Source organism: Brachycentrus maculatus, unplaced genomic scaffold (assembly GCF_059751285.1).
Source record: "Brachycentrus maculatus isolate JH-2025_06_01 unplaced genomic scaffold, ASM5975128v1 h1tg000269l, whole genome shotgun sequence".
NCBI lineage: Eukaryota > Metazoa > Arthropoda > Insecta > Trichoptera > Brachycentridae > Brachycentrus > Brachycentrus maculatus.
The window spans coordinates 2,876,024-2,895,000 of NW_028281020.1; the positions used below are offsets into that span (position 1 = coordinate 2,876,024).

Below are 18,977 nucleotides of genomic sequence, written 5' to 3' on the forward strand. Positions count from 1 at the left end.
CTATCTAATCTCTGACTGCAAACAGCTATGTGTATATGGTATCAAACGTTTTGATGAATATCACTAGTCTGTTTTTGGTTGGTTGGAAGATATTGCTTTTCAGCAATAAGCTCGCCAGTGTACTTATTTCTTTTCTGTACATGAAGTTTAAATAAATAATAAAATATTTATGGTGAGTTTTAAAACAAAGTTATATTTTAATTATGAAATGGAAAATCACAAAGTTAGTGCTTCAAATATAAATACCCTTCTAACCCATATCCGCCCCCAATGGTGCGCAGGGCACTGGATCATATAGAAGCAGTGTTATCTTGATTGTTAAATACATGAAGGAAAAGTGATCAGTCTTCCGCTTCAGGCACCATTCCAGGGTCATATTAACACACTATCTGCGGGCAGATTCGCGCTCATAATAGAGATAAACATCTCAGAAAAGAAGTGATAACATTTAACCATACTGTATACATCGATATGAGATCAAAAGATGCCGCAAAAGTTTTGCGTAAAAATAACTTTCAAGGTAAAATTACGTAAAAATTATTTCAAGATAAATTTTCAAGGTAAAGTTAAAATTACCATTCCCGCCGAACACCACAAGTTGAGTGAAACGGTAAAATTACCCTTCCCGCAGATAGTGTGTTAAATATATATTATACACGTATAATAGTCCGGCCTACCTGAGGAGTGCGTGGCTCCGTGACGAGGTCTTGTTGGCGGCCGTGGGCTCGACTGCCCGGGCACGCGCCCCCCGCTGCAGCAGCGGCAGCGCCTCGGCCGCGCTGCGCACGCGCGCCGCGCTCAGCCCCGCCACGGAGGCCCGCCCGCCCGCGTCCTCGCGCAGCTCCAGCCCCGCGCCCGCTAGGCCGCCCGGGCCCGCCGGGCTCGGGCTCAGCAGGTCGCGGATGTTCTCGTTGTAGATCTCCAGGTAGGACATGCTTACCTGGACCGACACAATTCATTAATAATAATAATAATAATAACTCTTTATTCCTGCTTGACTAAGTGGTGAGTGCAATACTTAGTCAGCCATATATCGCTCACTCCTTTCAAGAACGTCATAAATCAAAAAACTTGATTTTTCAGGAGAACGTTTTTAAAGTTTAAAAATATAATACAATGTATTAAAAATAAATATCAAGCCACTTATTGAACTTTTTACTGTGCAACAGATCTTTTTAGGTAAAATCTGAAGGTTTTTTCTCCATTTGAAAAGTATTTAGTTTATTTAAAAAAATAATTAAACAATAGATTTTCTTCGAAATGCAAAAACAACACTTTCTACCCTGTAGCGGGTAAATATTAAGTTAAAAATATGCCACTTTTGCTGGGATATAGTACATTTTCTGGGCATTCCGAAAACATGCACAACTGAAAATTGATGATTTTTTATTTATGACGTTCTTGAAAGGAGTGAACGATATGTTTTACAACATTTTTTTTTACAATGAAATTAAAAATAATAAACAAATAAGAGAGTGAAAGAAAAAAAAAATGATGTAGATGAACATTAGCTCGCTGGCAAACGCAGCACTGTGCTCCAGTGCTGCCACATGTCCAGCCCCCATCTGTGCTCCACAAGCCGCTTTATGATGAGGTTGGAGCTTTTCATCATCCCCTCCCGGAAGCCTGCCACTCGGTGCCTTAACAGGCCTTAACAGTGTCAGGGTAACTTCATTAAAGTTCTATTACCGTTATTATAATGATTAACTAAACCATATCCGCTCCCTAGGTGGAGCATAAACTCCTTCACAAACTGTCTACGGGCTTTTCTGTCGGCTGCCAGCTGCTTTGCAGCCTCCAAAGTCAGAACTGCCGACGAATTGTCAGCAGTGGTCGTCCTGGGTGGCGCGAACCTTGCGGCGCCTTGTAAAAGAGGCAAGATTGATGCCGGATCTTGGGAGGCATGCGGAGTACATGGCCAAGCCAACTGAATCGCCAACTGGACCAGGACATCAACCATAAGTTAAAGCCATCTACGAGATAATTCCGACTCCATCTACTACTTCTTCTTCTAATCCTTATCTGCACCCAAAACTGGTCGTGTGAAATGAAATAAAATTCAAAAAGTATTTACTTTTTTTTTTCGTGTCATTCCACAAAGTGAATGCCGAACCAATAAATATTACAAATATATTTTAGTATCATTGACCTTATTGAACACATTTTTTTTTCATTCAACCTTCATCCGCACCCGATGGTGCATAGGGCACTACATAATATAAGCGCAGTTTTATCTTGATCATTAACACATGAAGGAAAGGTGATCAGCCCTCAGCTTCAGGTACCAGTCCAGGGCAATATTGAATAAATATTAGTGAAAAAATCACGTATATTTATTTGACCCCCCCTGGGAATCGAACCCGGCACCTTCGTACGGTAGCCCAGCATGCTGACCATTACACTAAGGAGGCGGACTTTCATGTACATCTATCTATCGGACTACCATCTACAATCCTGGTAAATAAACCAACAAACCAAAGTTTCGACGCAAAACTCGCCAATTCGAAGTCTGCGAAAGGCCGAGTTCTTGCGCACGGTGAGGAATCGATCGCGTCGGTTTCTCCTGCACACTTTCACGGATAGCGGCGGTTTTCTCAGCCAATCTGGTGTTTTCTGGTAGCCTCTGACGTACACATGATGAACCGGGTGTCACGAACCTAGCCACCGAACGTCGGTTATTTTCTGGTAGCCTCTGACGTACGGGTGTTTGCTCTTTGTTTACCGAACCAGTCTTCTCAAACCTAGCCAACAAACGTCGGTCATTTTCTGGTGGCCTCTGACGTAAGGGTGTTGGCCCTTTGTTTACAGAACTAGGCGTCTCAAACCTAGCCAACAAACGTCGGTCATTTTCTGGTGGCCTCTGACGTAAGGGTGTTAGCTCTTTGTTTACCGAACCAGATGTTTCGTACCTAGCCAACAAACGTCGGTCATTTTCTGGTGGCCTATGACGTAAGGGTGTTGGCTCTTTGTTTACCGAACCAGATGTTTCGTACCTAGCCAACAAACGTCGGTCATTTTCTGGTGGCCTATGACGTACGGGTTTTGGCTCTTTGTTTACTGAACCAGATGTCTCGAACCTAGCCACCAAACGTCGGTCATTTTCTGGTGGCCTCTGGCGTACGGGTGTTGGTTCTTTGTCTACCGGACCAGGCGTCTCAAACCTATCCAACAAACGTCGGATAGATTCTGGTAGCCTCTGAAGGACGGATGTTGGCTCTCTGATTACCGAACCAGTCGTCTCGAACCTAGTCACCAAACGTCAGATAGTCGACTTTGACGGGACACCGTGTTTGCCGTAAAACGGGCGCAAGGCGCGCGACGTTTGCCTTACTGAACTCTCATTTCGATAATATAGTTTTATCATTTGGACGAGCTGCTCAATCGTGTAACTTGCCATGGTGAATTGCGGAGGGATCGACTCAAAACCGTAAAATTCAGAAATTTCCGAGATAACGTCACGAAAGATTAGGAGATAACCTGAGATAACATTTTTGAAAAATGACAATAGACACATAACTTAGAGCTTTTATAGTAACAGACAGTTATCAAACGTGAAAAAAAATCCGTAGGGACCCTACCCATTTACAAAATCGACTAGACCAGAAAGGCGAACGAGGGACCCGGGGGTTACTCAGTGACCCGCCTGAGAAATTATCTAACCCGTTTGAACGTCAAGATATTTAATGCTTGCATAAAAATACGCCATCTTGTATTACACTAATATAATAATAGTATTTACACCTATATACTAAAATTATTTTCTTTTAATATATTGTTTTACAATTAGTTATTCTGTGGTGGTTTGGCATCGCTAATTGATAATAAACAAATTTGACAGACGCCGACAAAACAACGTGGCCGCACGGCCTGCCAACATCGACCCGCCCTTATTGGAAAAACTTGTATTCTGTATGAAAGACCTTTTATATAACTCAAAACATTCGTAGACTTTTCCTATAAATAAAAATGGTAATGAAAATCAATATTTTTCACTTAAGTTACAAATAAAAATCCTCATTAAAAGGCACGATAACACAAATCGAAACATGGTATTTTGCTTAAATTTATCATAATATTCCTTATCGGGTTACTCTACTCATGACGTACGCACGTACATTAACGTACCAAAATGGGAATCTATTTTAAGGTAAATTATTGAACATTTAACATTGCGTGGATAAGAAAGGTTAGCTTTTTTAATAACCACGTAAAAACTGACCATCTAAATAATAATAATTCGCCTTCAGTCCAGTTTGAATCTTATCAAACAATAAAATTTTAATAAATTATACCTCGACCATCTAAATTACAATAATTCGCCTTCAGTCCAGTTTGAATCTTATCAAACAATAAAATTATAATAAATTATACCTCGTTCAAAAGAAAAATCAAATTGGTCAAGTAAAGGATGTTTTTTTAAAGGTATACAAATTCAAATTTCCCGAAATAAATTGATCGGGTGCCAACGCCGTGTGGCATGTTGCGCCATCTTGTTGAAACCACAGCTCTGTCATTCAACTTAAGTACGAAGAAGTCAGTAATCGTGGCTCTGCAGCGCTCTCCATTGACCGTAACATTCTAGCCGGCATCGCCTTAAAAAGTATAAGCCAATGATTCCACCTGCCCATAAAGCAAACTAAACAGTGACTTTTAATGTATGTAAGGGCTTCTCGATAAAAACTTCGGGGTTTTCTCCACTCCGAATACGGCAATTCTGTTTATTAACATAGCCATTTATCCAAAAATGTGCCTCATCGGTGATAAAATATATAGGTAAAATAGATTTTTTTAACGAACTTCCAGGCGCGACCGAAATCATACTTTGTCACCAACTCCGTCACATCTAGTTTTAAAAACTGTTTTAACTTAAAATTTGGAGCAGCAAATAAAAGTTTGTGTGTGATTAATCTATGTGTCAGTGTTTTATAATTATATAATCCTATTTTCTAATCCTATTTTCTAATTTTATAATATTACTCCTTTAGATTTTACTTTTCTTTTAGTTCAACTCTCTATTTGGTTTCTTTTTATAATTATTATTTCATATTATTTCAGTCTTACCACCTTTATATTATCATTAAAATATATATAAAGCTGCATTATAAAAAGAATAAGCATACCCTGCCTACCTCAGAACAGGTATCTCCAAATACCTAGTGAGGATAGACAGTGTCCAATAAAAATAAAAAAAATATGTTTATATATAAATATGTATAACTTAAGTACAAAATTATATTAAATAATAAACGCTGTTCTGCAGCACTGAACCTGAACTGAAATTATCTTTGAAAAATAAAGTTTTATGAAGTAATCTGTTTTTTATACAAATGTGAATGAATTAAATGTCATACAAAATTAAAACGAATTTATTTTCAAGTCGGAAAGATGTGAAACTTTGACCAGTGCAATCAACGTGATTGATTACATCTTCACGGTAGTTCAACCAGACCTCTAAAATTATAATGTGAAGGTTACCTTTCGGTATCGACCACCTGACAATCACTCAATCTCCCGTCAGAGCCTTATTTTGTATTCGTAGCTGTGTAAAAGGCATTAACATGAATATTCACGACCCGACGCCACAAAACGTAACGAAAGCTCTTGAACCTCTGTACGTCCAAACAAAACGGACAGGGTGATCATGATTGCTGTTTTAGACAGAACTGTCCTGTTTTAGTTTAAAAAAAATGAAATCTGAATGATCCTATTGTTAAATTGATTGATTTATTTCAAAACATATTAAATACATAAGTCATATATAGTATATAATATCCCTGATGAGTAATTAACATTTCTGATTTTGGGACAAGGGATTAAAGTTAACAAGACTGAAACACAAATAAGAAAGTTACAAAAAAGATTAAAAAAATTGAACAAAACTACTGTATTGTTAAACTTTTGTAATGTAAATAATGTAATAATAAAAAAAATAATAATAATCAAATAAAACATTGTATTAACAAGCAGGTTTTTCGGCTCAACACAAGCCATGCCTAAAGAGCCGTAATACATATAGTAAAAAGAAATGTGTATCTATGAAATAAATAAATTTATATATATTTTTTTTAATGACAAAATAACATGGCAGAACATTTATAAAACACAAAACAGGTATAATAAATAGGAATACACGAAAAATGGTAAAAAGCATGTTTAAAAGAAACAAATGAGATAAACGTAAGGTAAGAAGCATGTTTAAAAATAAATAAATGAGAAAATATAACTAATCAATATGTGCGATTTCAGACTGAACTGTCAAGTTTTTAAAGATGTGTCCAGTTTCCCAGCAATTAATATGACAGCAAAAAATATTCTTTAATGTTAGGATGGAACCCTTTACTGTTCCTTTCTTTTCCCTGATGTCTTCTTCAGATATCCCACCAATATTGATCCATGTGCTCAGATATTGAAGTAGTTGACCTGATCTATGTTTCAACCTCTTACTATCGGTATCATTGAGTAAAATAATTTTTCCATGGCTTTTGTCTCGTTTGACTTGTCCATTCACTAAAATCAGAAGCTCTGGCTAGTCTTCCTAAATTTCATCAAGAATCGCAGTATCATCTGCGTACCGGACAACACTACAAAACGGAGTTCTCCACCAATACAGACACCCTTGTCGCAATTTTCCAACACTTCCTTGAAAATATTCTTATTGTTCACACTCGTACCTACAGTTGTATAGTATGTTTACGTTTTGAGTAATTAATTAAGAGCCGATGGTTGAAAAATTACCAACTATCGAAAGAGGCAATTAAAATGTCGTTACGAGTATTTTCCCACAGTACAATTGTGTTATGAAACAGAATTTATAAACACGACTAAGTGACTAATTGGCAGGTATTAACAGTTTGGTCGTCACACCATAATGAAATAACAGTAGTCTTTATTACAATTTAACGATTTTAACGCAGTTACTGTACGGAAATAGACGCAAGTCATAATAAAAACATTTGTAAGGGGTAATTAACATAACCTCGTTATGATCGAAAAGTGTCAACAATTACATTTTAAATAATTCTAATAACAACGACAAAAATAACAAAAAAAATTGGTCCAAGAAGTCCCTAAGAACTTTTTTTTAACTAGAAATAAAAAAAAATGCTCACGATCTCAAGTCGCTTACTCCTTTCAAGAACGTCATAAATAAAAAAACTTGATTTTTTAGGAGAACGTTTTTAAAGTTTAAAAATATTATAAAATGTATTAAAAATAAATATCAAGCCACTTATTGAACTTCTTACTGTGCAAGAGATCTATTTAGGTAAAACCTGAAGGTTTTTTCTCCATTTGAAAAATATTTAGTATATTTAAAAAAATTAATTGAACAATACCTTTTCTACAAAAAGCAAAAACAACACTTTTTGTCCTGAAGCGGGTAAATATTAAGTTTAAAATATGCCGCTTTTGCTGGGATATAGTACATTTTCTGGGCATTCCGAAAACACGCACAACTGAAAATTGACGATTTTTTATTTATAACGTTCTTGAAAGGAGTGAGCGAATGGAGAATAGGTCACTGCATCGAATCGATGCGATGTTGATTTGATTTTTTTAAAGGCAATATGATCAGTTCAGCGCTTCAGGGTAATACTGAATAAATACTAGTATATTATAGTAAAAAAGTCACTTATCCATATTTGGACCTTACTGTAAAACAAATCTACGACCTCCTTCACAATAGGGACAACTAAAAACTCTTTAATCAATTCTTCAATCAATTGTAAAACGGAAAATATTTTTTGACGACCGTCGATGGTCACCAATTCCTCAGAGTTCCGTTACCAAAGTTACGAAGAAACGGATATAATATATGTACAATAATAAATAAAATTAAGTAAAGTTATTACGTACAATAATAACGATTGTTACAATTATGGTATGAGGCTAAAATTGTATAACAAAAACAGATAATAGAAAGAGGTGAGGGTTATAAAAATAAGTTGAAAACGAAAAGGCAATTCTAAAAATGTAATTGACGAATGTTTTTTTAGTGGACAGTTCGAATCGAAATCGTAAGAAGATCGGATCGTATTGAATGCTGTTTGAATCAAACGTAAAATTACGTAAATACAATTCAAATTTGGTTTAAAAATGTTGCTTGAATAGAATAACCATGTCAGTCGAACAAGAAATGAGCACTTTACTCAACATTTACCCATCAATCTTACAATGTAACTAATAATTACGAACATGAATGTTCGTATGGTTATGTTTAACTTCTGACAATAATGTTTGAAACCACCCACGTACGGATAACATATAATATTATATGAAGGTTCATTAAAAATTACATAAACGTATCAGAATCATATTAACGCCAGAACGAAACAAATTAAAATACGAATAGGTTAGACTAATTTTGTTTTTTTTTACTCTAAACCCCATTTGTATTTGCGTTAATATCTGGTTCAATTATTAATAAATTAAAATATAATAGACAAACACTTTGTGTTGCGTGGATAATGGAAAAATACTTTATTTTCTACCTAATACCAACTGTACTACTCCTTCTAAACCTTATCCATACCCAATGGTGTATAGGGCACTGCACCGTGCAGAAGCAGCATTTAAAAAAATATTTTAAATAATATTCTTGATAGTTAATAACGAAGATATATTTTCAGTTCGGTAGAGTGTAAAATACATTTGTTTATTGAAGCACCCCCTAGAAATCACCCAAATTTGTCAGTCACTCCTTCTGTCACCTTCATTCCTGTCAGTTTTGTGCCTTCAGTCAACATTATCATATTCGACAATCCAAAAAAACGTGAATCGACTTTTTTTCTAAAATTATTATTTTAAAAATAATTCACAATTGAAAGAAAATCGATTTCTTAAATCATTCGCTTAATTATTTAGCTGAAAAACTTTTTTCTCTTCTCCGTCTTACTCCTCATTACTGAGGGTCGTGACCCTTGTGGAAGTAATGACTCTTCTCCGGTTATCCCTTGACTGCGCTGCACAGTCATGGATTTCAGCGCTTCCAACACCACATTTCATATGCGTCAAATTTTTCTCCTTTCTGCTGCTTTTATAGTCCACGTTTCAGCAGCATGGAGTATACCAAACTCCTGACAAGCTTTATCTTGGTGCTGTTACTCACACCCCGGTATTTCCAGGTTTTGTCTAACTTAGACATGGTACTTTTGGCAATGCATACACGCTGGCTCTTTCTCAGTCCAATTAAATCTTAGCTAGCGACGCAGCCATGGCACATCGTCCGTCTTAACATTTATCTCGATCTGTGAATGTCGCTTTCATTTGCTTTCAATGTCGGAAAACGTGAAAAAAAACTTATTTCAAACGGGTCAAGTAGAAATCAAAATTAATATAACTTGTACAAAACTAACATCTAAATCAATACCACATATCGCTCACTCCTTTCAACAACGTCATATATCAAAAACCGTAAATTTTCAGTAGTGCATGTTTTCGGAATGCCCAGAAAATGTACTATATCCCAGCAAAACCAGCATATTTTAACTTAATATTATATTTACCCGTTACAGGGCAGAAAGTGTTGTTTTTGCATTTTGAAGAAAATGTATTGTTTAATTAATTTTTTAAATAGACTAAATATTTTTCAAATGGAGAAAAAAACTTCAGGTTTTACATAAAAAGATCTGTTGCACAGTGAAAAGTTCAATAAGCGGCTTGATATTTATTTTTAATACATTTGATTAAATTTTTAAACTTTAAAAATGATCTCCAGAAAAATCAAGTTTTTTGATATATGACGTTATTGAAATGAGTGAGCGATATATTTACGTACATATTATAAAAACTAACATCCGAGTGGAGCAAAATATGGTTAATAATTCTATGGGGCGACCTTCACAACACCTTTCCGGTCATGGTGGTTGAGGTATGTATTTAAATTATTAATGGTTTGGATAGGAAAACTTTTACTGATTTCCTTTTTTACTGACCTTGACTTGCACACAATGAAAATCGTTTTTCATTCCTGTCTTTTCAATATACATATGTGCCAACGCGATTTTTGTATATTTTTTTATTAATCATTAACATAAAAATGCGTGTTTTACAAGGTATCAAAAAAAGTATCCGACTCAAAATGATAACATACCATACGCCTTATTTGTATCGCAAAGGAAATTATTGCTTAATATATTAGTTATTACAGGTTTTTCACTTTTAATTGGCCGTTTTAAAAAGCAAATTGGACGTATTACAAACCAAATTGGACGTTTTATTAAACAAATTGGACTTTTTTTTTTCAAGGAACAACCCTCTATTAGAGGCTTGTCTGCAGGTGAGATAGGGAAGATAAATGTGAAAAATACATCACAAATACCCAGACAAATCAAATCGAAAATAAATCCTTCTTGAATTAATTTTGCACTTGGCGAGAATCGAACCCGCGACGCCAGTTTCGCAGTCGAGCGTCTACCCAAATACGCCACAGCGCCTGTCTTGCATCTTATATTGTATTTTATCAAAAAGTTATAATTTGACACGTTTTTACATATCGCTGACTCCTTTCAGGAAACGTCATAAATCAAAAACCGTCAATTTTCAGTTGTGCATGTTTTCGGAATGACCAGAAAATGTACTATATCCCAGCAAAAGCGGCATATTTTTAACATAATATTTACCCGCTATAAGGCAGAAATAGTTGTTTTTGCATTTTGAAGAAAAGGTATTGTTTTTTCTTAATTATTTTTTTAAATATACTAAATATTTTTCAAATGGAGAATAAACCTTCAGGTTTTAACTTAAAAGATATGTTGCACAGTAAAAAGTTCAAAAAGTGGCTCGACATTTATTTTTAATACATTGTATTATTTGTTTAAACTTTAAAAACGTTCTCCTGAAAAATCTAGTTTCTTAATTTATGACGTGTTGAAAGGAGTGAGCGATATGAGTTCTTGGCAGCATCCACGATCGATTTAAGTAAGCTTTTTTTTAACCAGAGACCCTTATTTAAATGTACTGAAGAATGTGATAACATGACGTAGTTCTACGTCGTACGTTGATCCTAGTTGCCACTGTACATTGTGATTTTATTTACTATTGACTATTCCAGCCGAGGGATTAAGTCGTACTTAGATAAGATATTCACGCTAGGTTTTTATTAATAATTTACGTGTAGACTTACTACGTTTTACTAGACTCACTCTATTCGTAAAACACGCGTAAACAAACATGTATTATGCAAGGTAAATGCTTCTGGAGTCATTCAGGCTAAACTAATCTCCTCTAACCTACTTTATTATACGCGTATGTTATTATGTGTATTATCATAAAACCAGTATTTTATCTACCATTTTGTCGGCGTGTAAGCAGTTTTTCGAGAACGTTCTGGAAACACTATTTATTTGGTAATCAATAAGCATAACCCCTTTGTAGCCTTCTTCCTTTTCTTCTTAGCCTTAGCCGTATCTAACATAAGCCGTAAGTACATACTTAAATATAAACATTTCTAAAGGCCACATTTATTTATCTAACTGATTATTACGCAGTTTTTCCTCAGGGGTAGGCAGAGAGAATAGTACCTACGCAAACCAATGTGTATAAATATTCTAATCCTATAATCATTATTAACATTCTAATCCTCTTCCACATTCATGCACCTCCTCATATGTTATATACCCGCCAATTATTCTGACTCTTGATCTGACCACGCCCAAGTCTTTGAAATACTTGATTATGACAAGTTTTCCTCTGCTCCTATTTCTAACTACAATCACCTGATATATTTGTTTTAATCTTTCTTTCCTCACTCATTCGTTCCATATGTCCAATTCATCTCAACCCGCCTTTCTTAATTTTATCGATAATGCTTATCTCAGCATTGTATTCTTTTCTTATTTTACAATGTGAACATTTATCACATATCATTTTGCCGCCATTCGTCTGAGAGATCGCATTTTGACTGCGTTCGGTCTTCTTTCATTCTTCTTTTGCCAACTCCATGTTTCGCTTTCTTACATTAGGGTAACATAAGGCCGCGTTTTTAAAAAATCTATTCAATCCATCGACTACTTTTCGTAGGACTTTACATGACATTTGAGAATAAATTACATGGTATAAATGTTTTATCTTTTAAACTTTACTTTCTTATTACCGTAGAACGGGGCTACTTGAACTTTGATGTGTTACTTGAGACCAGTACAAAAAAATATTTAGATCGTGGTATCGATCGAAGTATCGTGACAATAAGTGTCACCTGTCAGGGAATCAATGAATCATGTCAATACGTTCATTATTGTAGACCAAATACAGATTTTTTTTTTGTACTGGGCTCAAGTAACACATCAAAGTTCAAGTAGCCCCGTTCTACAGTATTAAGAATCTGGAGCTAAGACTAATGGAAATATTGGAACATCCAACTCGTCAAGGTAACTAAATCAAAATTTTACGATTCCTCACGAAAATGACGTTTTATGACGCTTTATTCACACGCGCAATATGTGCCGGATAGGTCACACTGTGAATAAATGACGTTTTATGACGCCTTATTCACAAGCGCAATATGTGCCGGCTAGGTCACACTGTGAATAAATGACATTTTATGACGCCTTATTCAGAAGCGCAATATGTGCCGGCTAGGTCACACTGTGAATAAATGACGTTTTATGACGCTTTATTCACAAGCGCAATATGTGCCGGCTAGCTCACAATGTGAATAAATGACGTTTTATGACGCCTTATTCACACGCGCAATATGTGCCGGCTAGGTCACACTGTGAATAAATAAGAAACAAACGTTATAATCGCAAGAAGAACTTTTAATAGTCGATATCTTGATAACCTTGGAATTAATTTCTATTCCACCAACCCAACCCCTGTCGCTAGATTGATCCACCCCTCTACTTAATAAATAATGCAATCGTTTATTCTATTCGTGGCTGTAACTTTCTGGAAGCTCATATACGAAAAGAACCTTTGATCATAATTATATAATGAAGAAGGTAATGCGGTATGTTTTCTTTCTGACAACAGACGTGTATTTATTATGATTTAAAAGCATCATTAATTAAAAGTAAACTTAAACAGAAATTCAACTTTTTGATGATGAATATTTGGACTATTCTGAGAACTTGTTAGAAGTTTAACCTTGTAAGTCCATACAACCATAATGAATCAAGTGGATTATCACCGTCTATTACCTGCCATCATCTATTTCAATCATAATTTAAGTAAATTACCCAGTGCCAATAATCTGGACGAATGCAACCGATAGCAACTAGCGTTAAACGAAATTTTCAACGACAATAAAATATTATTTTTAATTTAAGTTTTACTTGGTAAATACACTAAAAAGTGGTATTTACCAAGAAAAACTTGAATTCTAAATGGATAGATTTTACGACAAAATAACTGCCAAATCAATTAATGAAAAAAAATAGTATTTTGTATATTATTTCTATACTCTTCTCTTTTTTTCGTTCGATTTCGAATATTCAAGTCACGTCAAGTTTTTGAGGTATGTCAAATTGCTATAATTAGCCATTATTCGATTGTTGACAATTAAATGAAAAAATATTGTTAAATACAGTTATGTGAAAAAGTAAAAGAACATGTTACATCCATACAAAAAGTACGAGTATTTTAACTTTGTTATAAAAATCTACACACCCAAAATGGTCACAGGACTAAACAGAATTACACCAAACTTAATGGAACTGTATTGGAAAATCCTATATCGCTATAAAGTTCATGGAAAATGATATGATCGGAAATATGGGAAACGCTTGTGAAAGGGTTTTAATTTACGATTTGTATGTATCGCTTGAGTCTCAAATGGTAACTTTTACCGTTTTCATGGGTCCTGTTTTCGTAAATACTTTTCACAGAACCACCCTGTTACTCATTCGTGTCAAAATTGTTTATCGTAGGCAGGATATTACGTCGAAATCAAATATCGTATGAACTCGCAAGTCAGTGAACTCGACACATTTCCGCGTGCGAGTCCTTGAAAACTTAAACATTTTCACCATATTGCTTGTGATATGGGCGAATCACGGTCGAGCGCTTTTGAGGGTTAATTGAAGGCGCCATTTTAAAAGAAGTAATTATTGCATTTAAAGTGAAATTAACGTGTGGGGAAGTGATGATTGATAATATTATTATACAAATATAGAAAAAAGTGGCGGCAAACGATGGCTATATGGTTAGTGTGTTTTTATTTTAACCTTTCAAATAACAGCGATTTCTATGCATAAAAACGGACTGAACCTTTCGAAACACCCAATAATTAACATATTTGTTAAAATTTTTAAAATTAAATTATTTTTTTTAAATAATAAATTAGAAGTGAAATTAACGTGAAGGAAGCAATTTTTGATAATATTTTTGTTATGTTATTAATCAGTGCCAAAAATCGGCGATCATTGTAGTAAAACAAATACAAGGTGTTGGCAACAGTGGACAAGGAAAACCGATAAATTTAAGTATATATATTAAAATAAAATAAAAACAAACATATCAGACACTTGCTATCCGCCCTAATATACCTTTAAATACATTTTACAAATTCCTGTTCTAAGGTAGGCAGAGGCAGTATTCCCTTTTTTTTTAAATACATCAAATTTAATCTTAGTATGTCTAGACATAATTTAAATATAAAGATGTTAAAAAAAAATTAAAACATGTTAGCTAAAAAAGAAGAAACAAAACAAAAAAATAACAAAAACTGGCAATGTAATAACTGAAAAGAATTAATAATAAAAAACCCTCTGAATGGTATAAACTCACAGAAAATAATAGAAACTCGATCAATGATAAATGCAATTTGATATAATACCATTTTGAAATACGACACACTATAATTATAAGTAATGAGTGTTATTATGTCGTGGCGTGAAATATATTGTTTCTCTTTATATATTCGTACAAAAGTATGCTTTGTAAATATTGGGTATTGAATTATACGTATTGAATGTATCAGCTATAAACTGAAATGTTAATACAAATAAGTACAAAACGTATGATAGATTAGTCTATTATTCCTATTTTTCAGCTATCATTTGGGACAGAAATTACTTGGAATAGAAAGTAATCTTTGAATAATTTATAAAGCAATAAAAAAAATTATAAATGAAACTAATACCTTTGATACATCAGTAATGATTTAACTACTTCATTGTCTTGTCACAACCTAAACCTTCTCAAACAATTGTGAAAAATCAGTTTAAAACATATCTAGAGTGGAATTTCCGTAATGTCTTCGGAATTTCATACTATTTCTGTGAGTCTAAGCGGCTCATTATTAGAAATAGGTATGAAATTGTAGTAGTGGGTTCGAACCCAGAAAGTCTGACTCAAGAGTCCGCGACACTAACCACAGGACCACAACCCGACACGAATTCCGAACGTTCGAGATATCAGCCTCAACTATGGAGAGGGTTGAAAGTTTTAAACGAAAATTGAAAGATTATCCCTTACCGTGTAGTCTGCGGGGCTCGGCTTGGCCTGCAGGGCGTCGAAGAGCCCTGAGAGGGCGCGCTCCATGAGGCCGGGGTCCTTGGGCCCCCCTCCGGCCATGGTGTGCGTCTTGCCGGCCCCCGTGGCCCCGTAGGCGAACACGGCACCATTATAGCCGGCCAGCACGTCGCGCACCAACGCGCTCGTCGTCGCCTCGTACACTTGCTCCTGTAATATTATTCGAAAACATTGTTTTTGTAATCAATATAATCGATCAATAGAAACGTCTGTAGTTTTTTTTTTAACGATTTTCGATTTCATGTCTAGTATATACATTATGAAAAAATACAAAGAAAAGAAATAACATTGTACTAAAACAAGAAAATCTAAATATTTTTTTTTATAAAAAAGAGAAATATTTGTGTTTTTATTATTTACACAAATATTCCGAATTCATACTATTTCTGTGAGCCTAAGCGGCTCATTATTAGAAATAGGTATCAAATTATGGTAGAGTGGGTTCGAACCGAGAAACTGACTGAAGAGTCCGCGACACTAACCACGGGACACAACCCGACACAAACTAAAATATTACTAAATTTCAACCGAGACAACTACGATATTATGCATAACATTTTTGTTACGATTTTCAATTTAAAATTAATGTTTTTATAATATAATACAGTGCTTTATGTTTTTAAATGTTGATTTACTTATTTTCATAACCATATATTTATCTTGTAAGTATTTATTTCGTTATTTTATTTCGGGCGCCCGCAAGCTACGTTCGGAATGCTACAATGGGAAATAATGTCCCCCACTAACCATGTATGTAATTTGAATTACATTTCGAACATGGGGTACACGAATTTCGACAGTTATTATTAACTGGAAAACTTTGAAAGTCACACGTCCAATAAAAATATGGGTCACAAAACAAAATTAGTTCGCGTGTTCAAATGGTTTTTATTTAGTAACGCTATGCTAGTCTTTATTCATGATATTACGAACTATGCAAATGTAAATTGCGACTGCTGAAATTTAATCGATGACTAAGCTTTAGGAAATGTTCATTTAGTTCATTAAATAATTTTGACTTCTTCAATAAAATAATTTCGGAATTTCGAACGAAAAAAAAGATATGTTACTTAAAATATGTTTTTTCAAAAAATATTTGCTTTAAATATAATTAATATAAATAACTTATTAAACTTATTTTTTCATATTTTTACTTTCTTACTTGTGTTTGTCCGCCTCCGTAGTGTAATGGTCAGCATGCTCGGCTACCGTTCTGGAGGTCCCGGGTTCGATTCCCAGGGGGGTTTAATAAATATAAGTGATTTTTTCACTCTAATATTTATTCAATATTACACTGGACTGGTACCTGAAAGGAGGGCTGATCACCTTTCCTTCATGTGTAATCGATCGAGATAATACTGCGTTTATATGAAGCAGTGCCCTATGCACCATTGGGGTGCGGTAAGGGATTTATTATATTATTATTACTTGTGTTTAAGTCTGTTTATTTTTTACTATTGTTTTGTTTACTTTTTACTATTGTTTGAACCATGTTTTTTTTAAATATTTTTTATTATTTTTACTGTATTTCACTCTTTGCTTTTGTTTTTTGACGTATATTATTTAATTTGTTTAAAAAAAATCTCCCTTGTTAACCTTAATCCTAAAATAAGTAATGGAAATTAGTCATCAGGAATACTAAATATATTACTCATATGTCGCTCACTCCTTTCAAGAACGTCATAAATCAAAAATCGACAATTTTCAGTTGTGCATGTTTTCGGAATGCCCAGAAAATGTGCTATATCCCAGCAAAAGAGGCATATTTTTAACTTAATATTTACCCACTATAGAGCAGAAAATGTTGTTTTTGCATTTTGAAGAAAATGTATTGTTTAATTATTTTTATAAATAAATTAAATATTTTTCTAATGTAGAAAAAACCTTCAGGTTTTACCTAAAAAGATCTGTTGCACAGTAAAAAGTTCAATAAGTGGCTTAATATTTATTTTTAATACATTGTGTTATATTTTTAAACTTTAAAATCGTTCTCCTGAAAAATCAAGTATTTTGATTTATGACGTTCTTGAAAGGAGTGAGCGATGTGTGCAATATGTTTTGAAAGTAAATAAAAATGATAAAAACATTTTTACACTATTTCTTCAATAGTAGTATAGTAATATTGCCCACCAAGGTTCCTTCATGGCCCACGCGTGGGCAGTATTTCTCACATTGGGAACCTACGCTATAGACTCATGTCGCTCACTCCTTTCAAGAACGTCATAAATCAAAAAACTTCATTTTTCAGGAGAACGTTTTTAAAGATTATAAATATAATACAATGTATTAAAAATAAATATTAAGCCACTTATTGAACTTTTTATTGTGCAACAGATCTTTTTACGTAAAACCTGAATGTTTTTTCTCTATTTGAAAAATATTTAGTAAGGATATTTAAAAAAATAATTAAACAATACCTTTTCTTCAAAGTGCAAAAAAAAAACACTTTCTGCCCTGTAGCGGGTAAATATAAAAAATATGCCTCTTTTGCTGTGATATACTACATTTTCTGGGGATTCCGAAAACATGCAGAACTGAAAATTGACGTTTTTTTATTTATGACGTTCTTGAAAGGAGTGAGCGATGTGTCAAAAACCAATAGCGAAGGCAGATTTTCAATGGATGAGAATAGGATACAGGATTTAGGTACCGGCCTGACCATTTATTAGTATTCAATTTTCATAATTATGTTAAACATTAATAGAATTTGTGAATGCTGATAATTTTTTCTTTTATATTAAGTATATAAGAAAATTATATCCGTCAAGTTAAACGACATCATCATGATTTGCTTTAACTTGACGAATCGCTATCTTGAAAAGTTACGTTGGATTCGAATACAGAGGGATGGTAATTTAAATAAATTAAAAGGGTGAAAGAATATGATGAGGCTAGGATACAGGAGACGAAGGTAAGTTTTCGTTACATGTTTAAACTTTTAACAGGATCACAGAATACGTCCAATAAGGTAAAAACTGGTCGGAATATACTTTCAGTAAAAAATCTTAACGATTAAAATTAACGTCGAATAAACATCATTGGACCATGAACATTTTTGGGTAACACAAAGGTCGCATGATTCGATGGCGTGTTAGCGTAATACACAATTTATGGCGGCAGTTAGTATGTGTGTACATCTTAATTTTTCAGCGGAATGGTCGTTCTTTATCACGTTTCTGTTATTTTCCGTTCTAACTTCTATTTGTACGCTATAGAAAAACACTCGTCAAACAAGAAAACTAGCCCTCTTAATGAAATTCAAAGGACGTGAAATGTGAATATCGTGTTAGAATGTGATCGTAGATTATTATTAACTGTTTAGTTTATTAAATTACCTATTGCTATTATATATATATAGCAATATATGGTTCAGTTTCATTGAATATTGTTTTAATCAAACGTAAAATTATGTAAATTCAATTTAAATTTGGTTAAAAAATGTTGAAAGAAAAGAATGCCGATGTTAGTCTAGCGAGAAATGAGCACTTTTCTCAACATTTACCGTC

At 34.0% G+C, this 18,977-nt stretch overlaps 1 protein-coding gene across 1 annotated transcript in view; it reads right to left on the reverse strand.

Annotated features, from left to right (window-relative positions):
* Positions 1-18,977, reverse strand: part of Kif19A (Kinesin family member 19A) — a 46,710-nt gene that overhangs the window by 15,027 nt on the left and 12,706 nt on the right. Inside the window, exons 4-8 of the mRNA XM_088266452.1 lie at positions 15,415-15,621; positions 5,476-5,492; positions 3,078-3,245; positions 2,476-2,623; positions 678-940 (exon numbers count right to left, since the gene is read on the reverse strand). Of these exons, the coding sequence (XP_088122578.1) occupies positions 678-940; positions 2,476-2,623; positions 3,078-3,245; positions 5,476-5,492; positions 15,415-15,621 (803 nt within the window). The remainder of the gene's footprint in view (positions 1-677; positions 941-2,475; positions 2,624-3,077; positions 3,246-5,475; positions 5,493-15,414; positions 15,622-18,977) is intronic.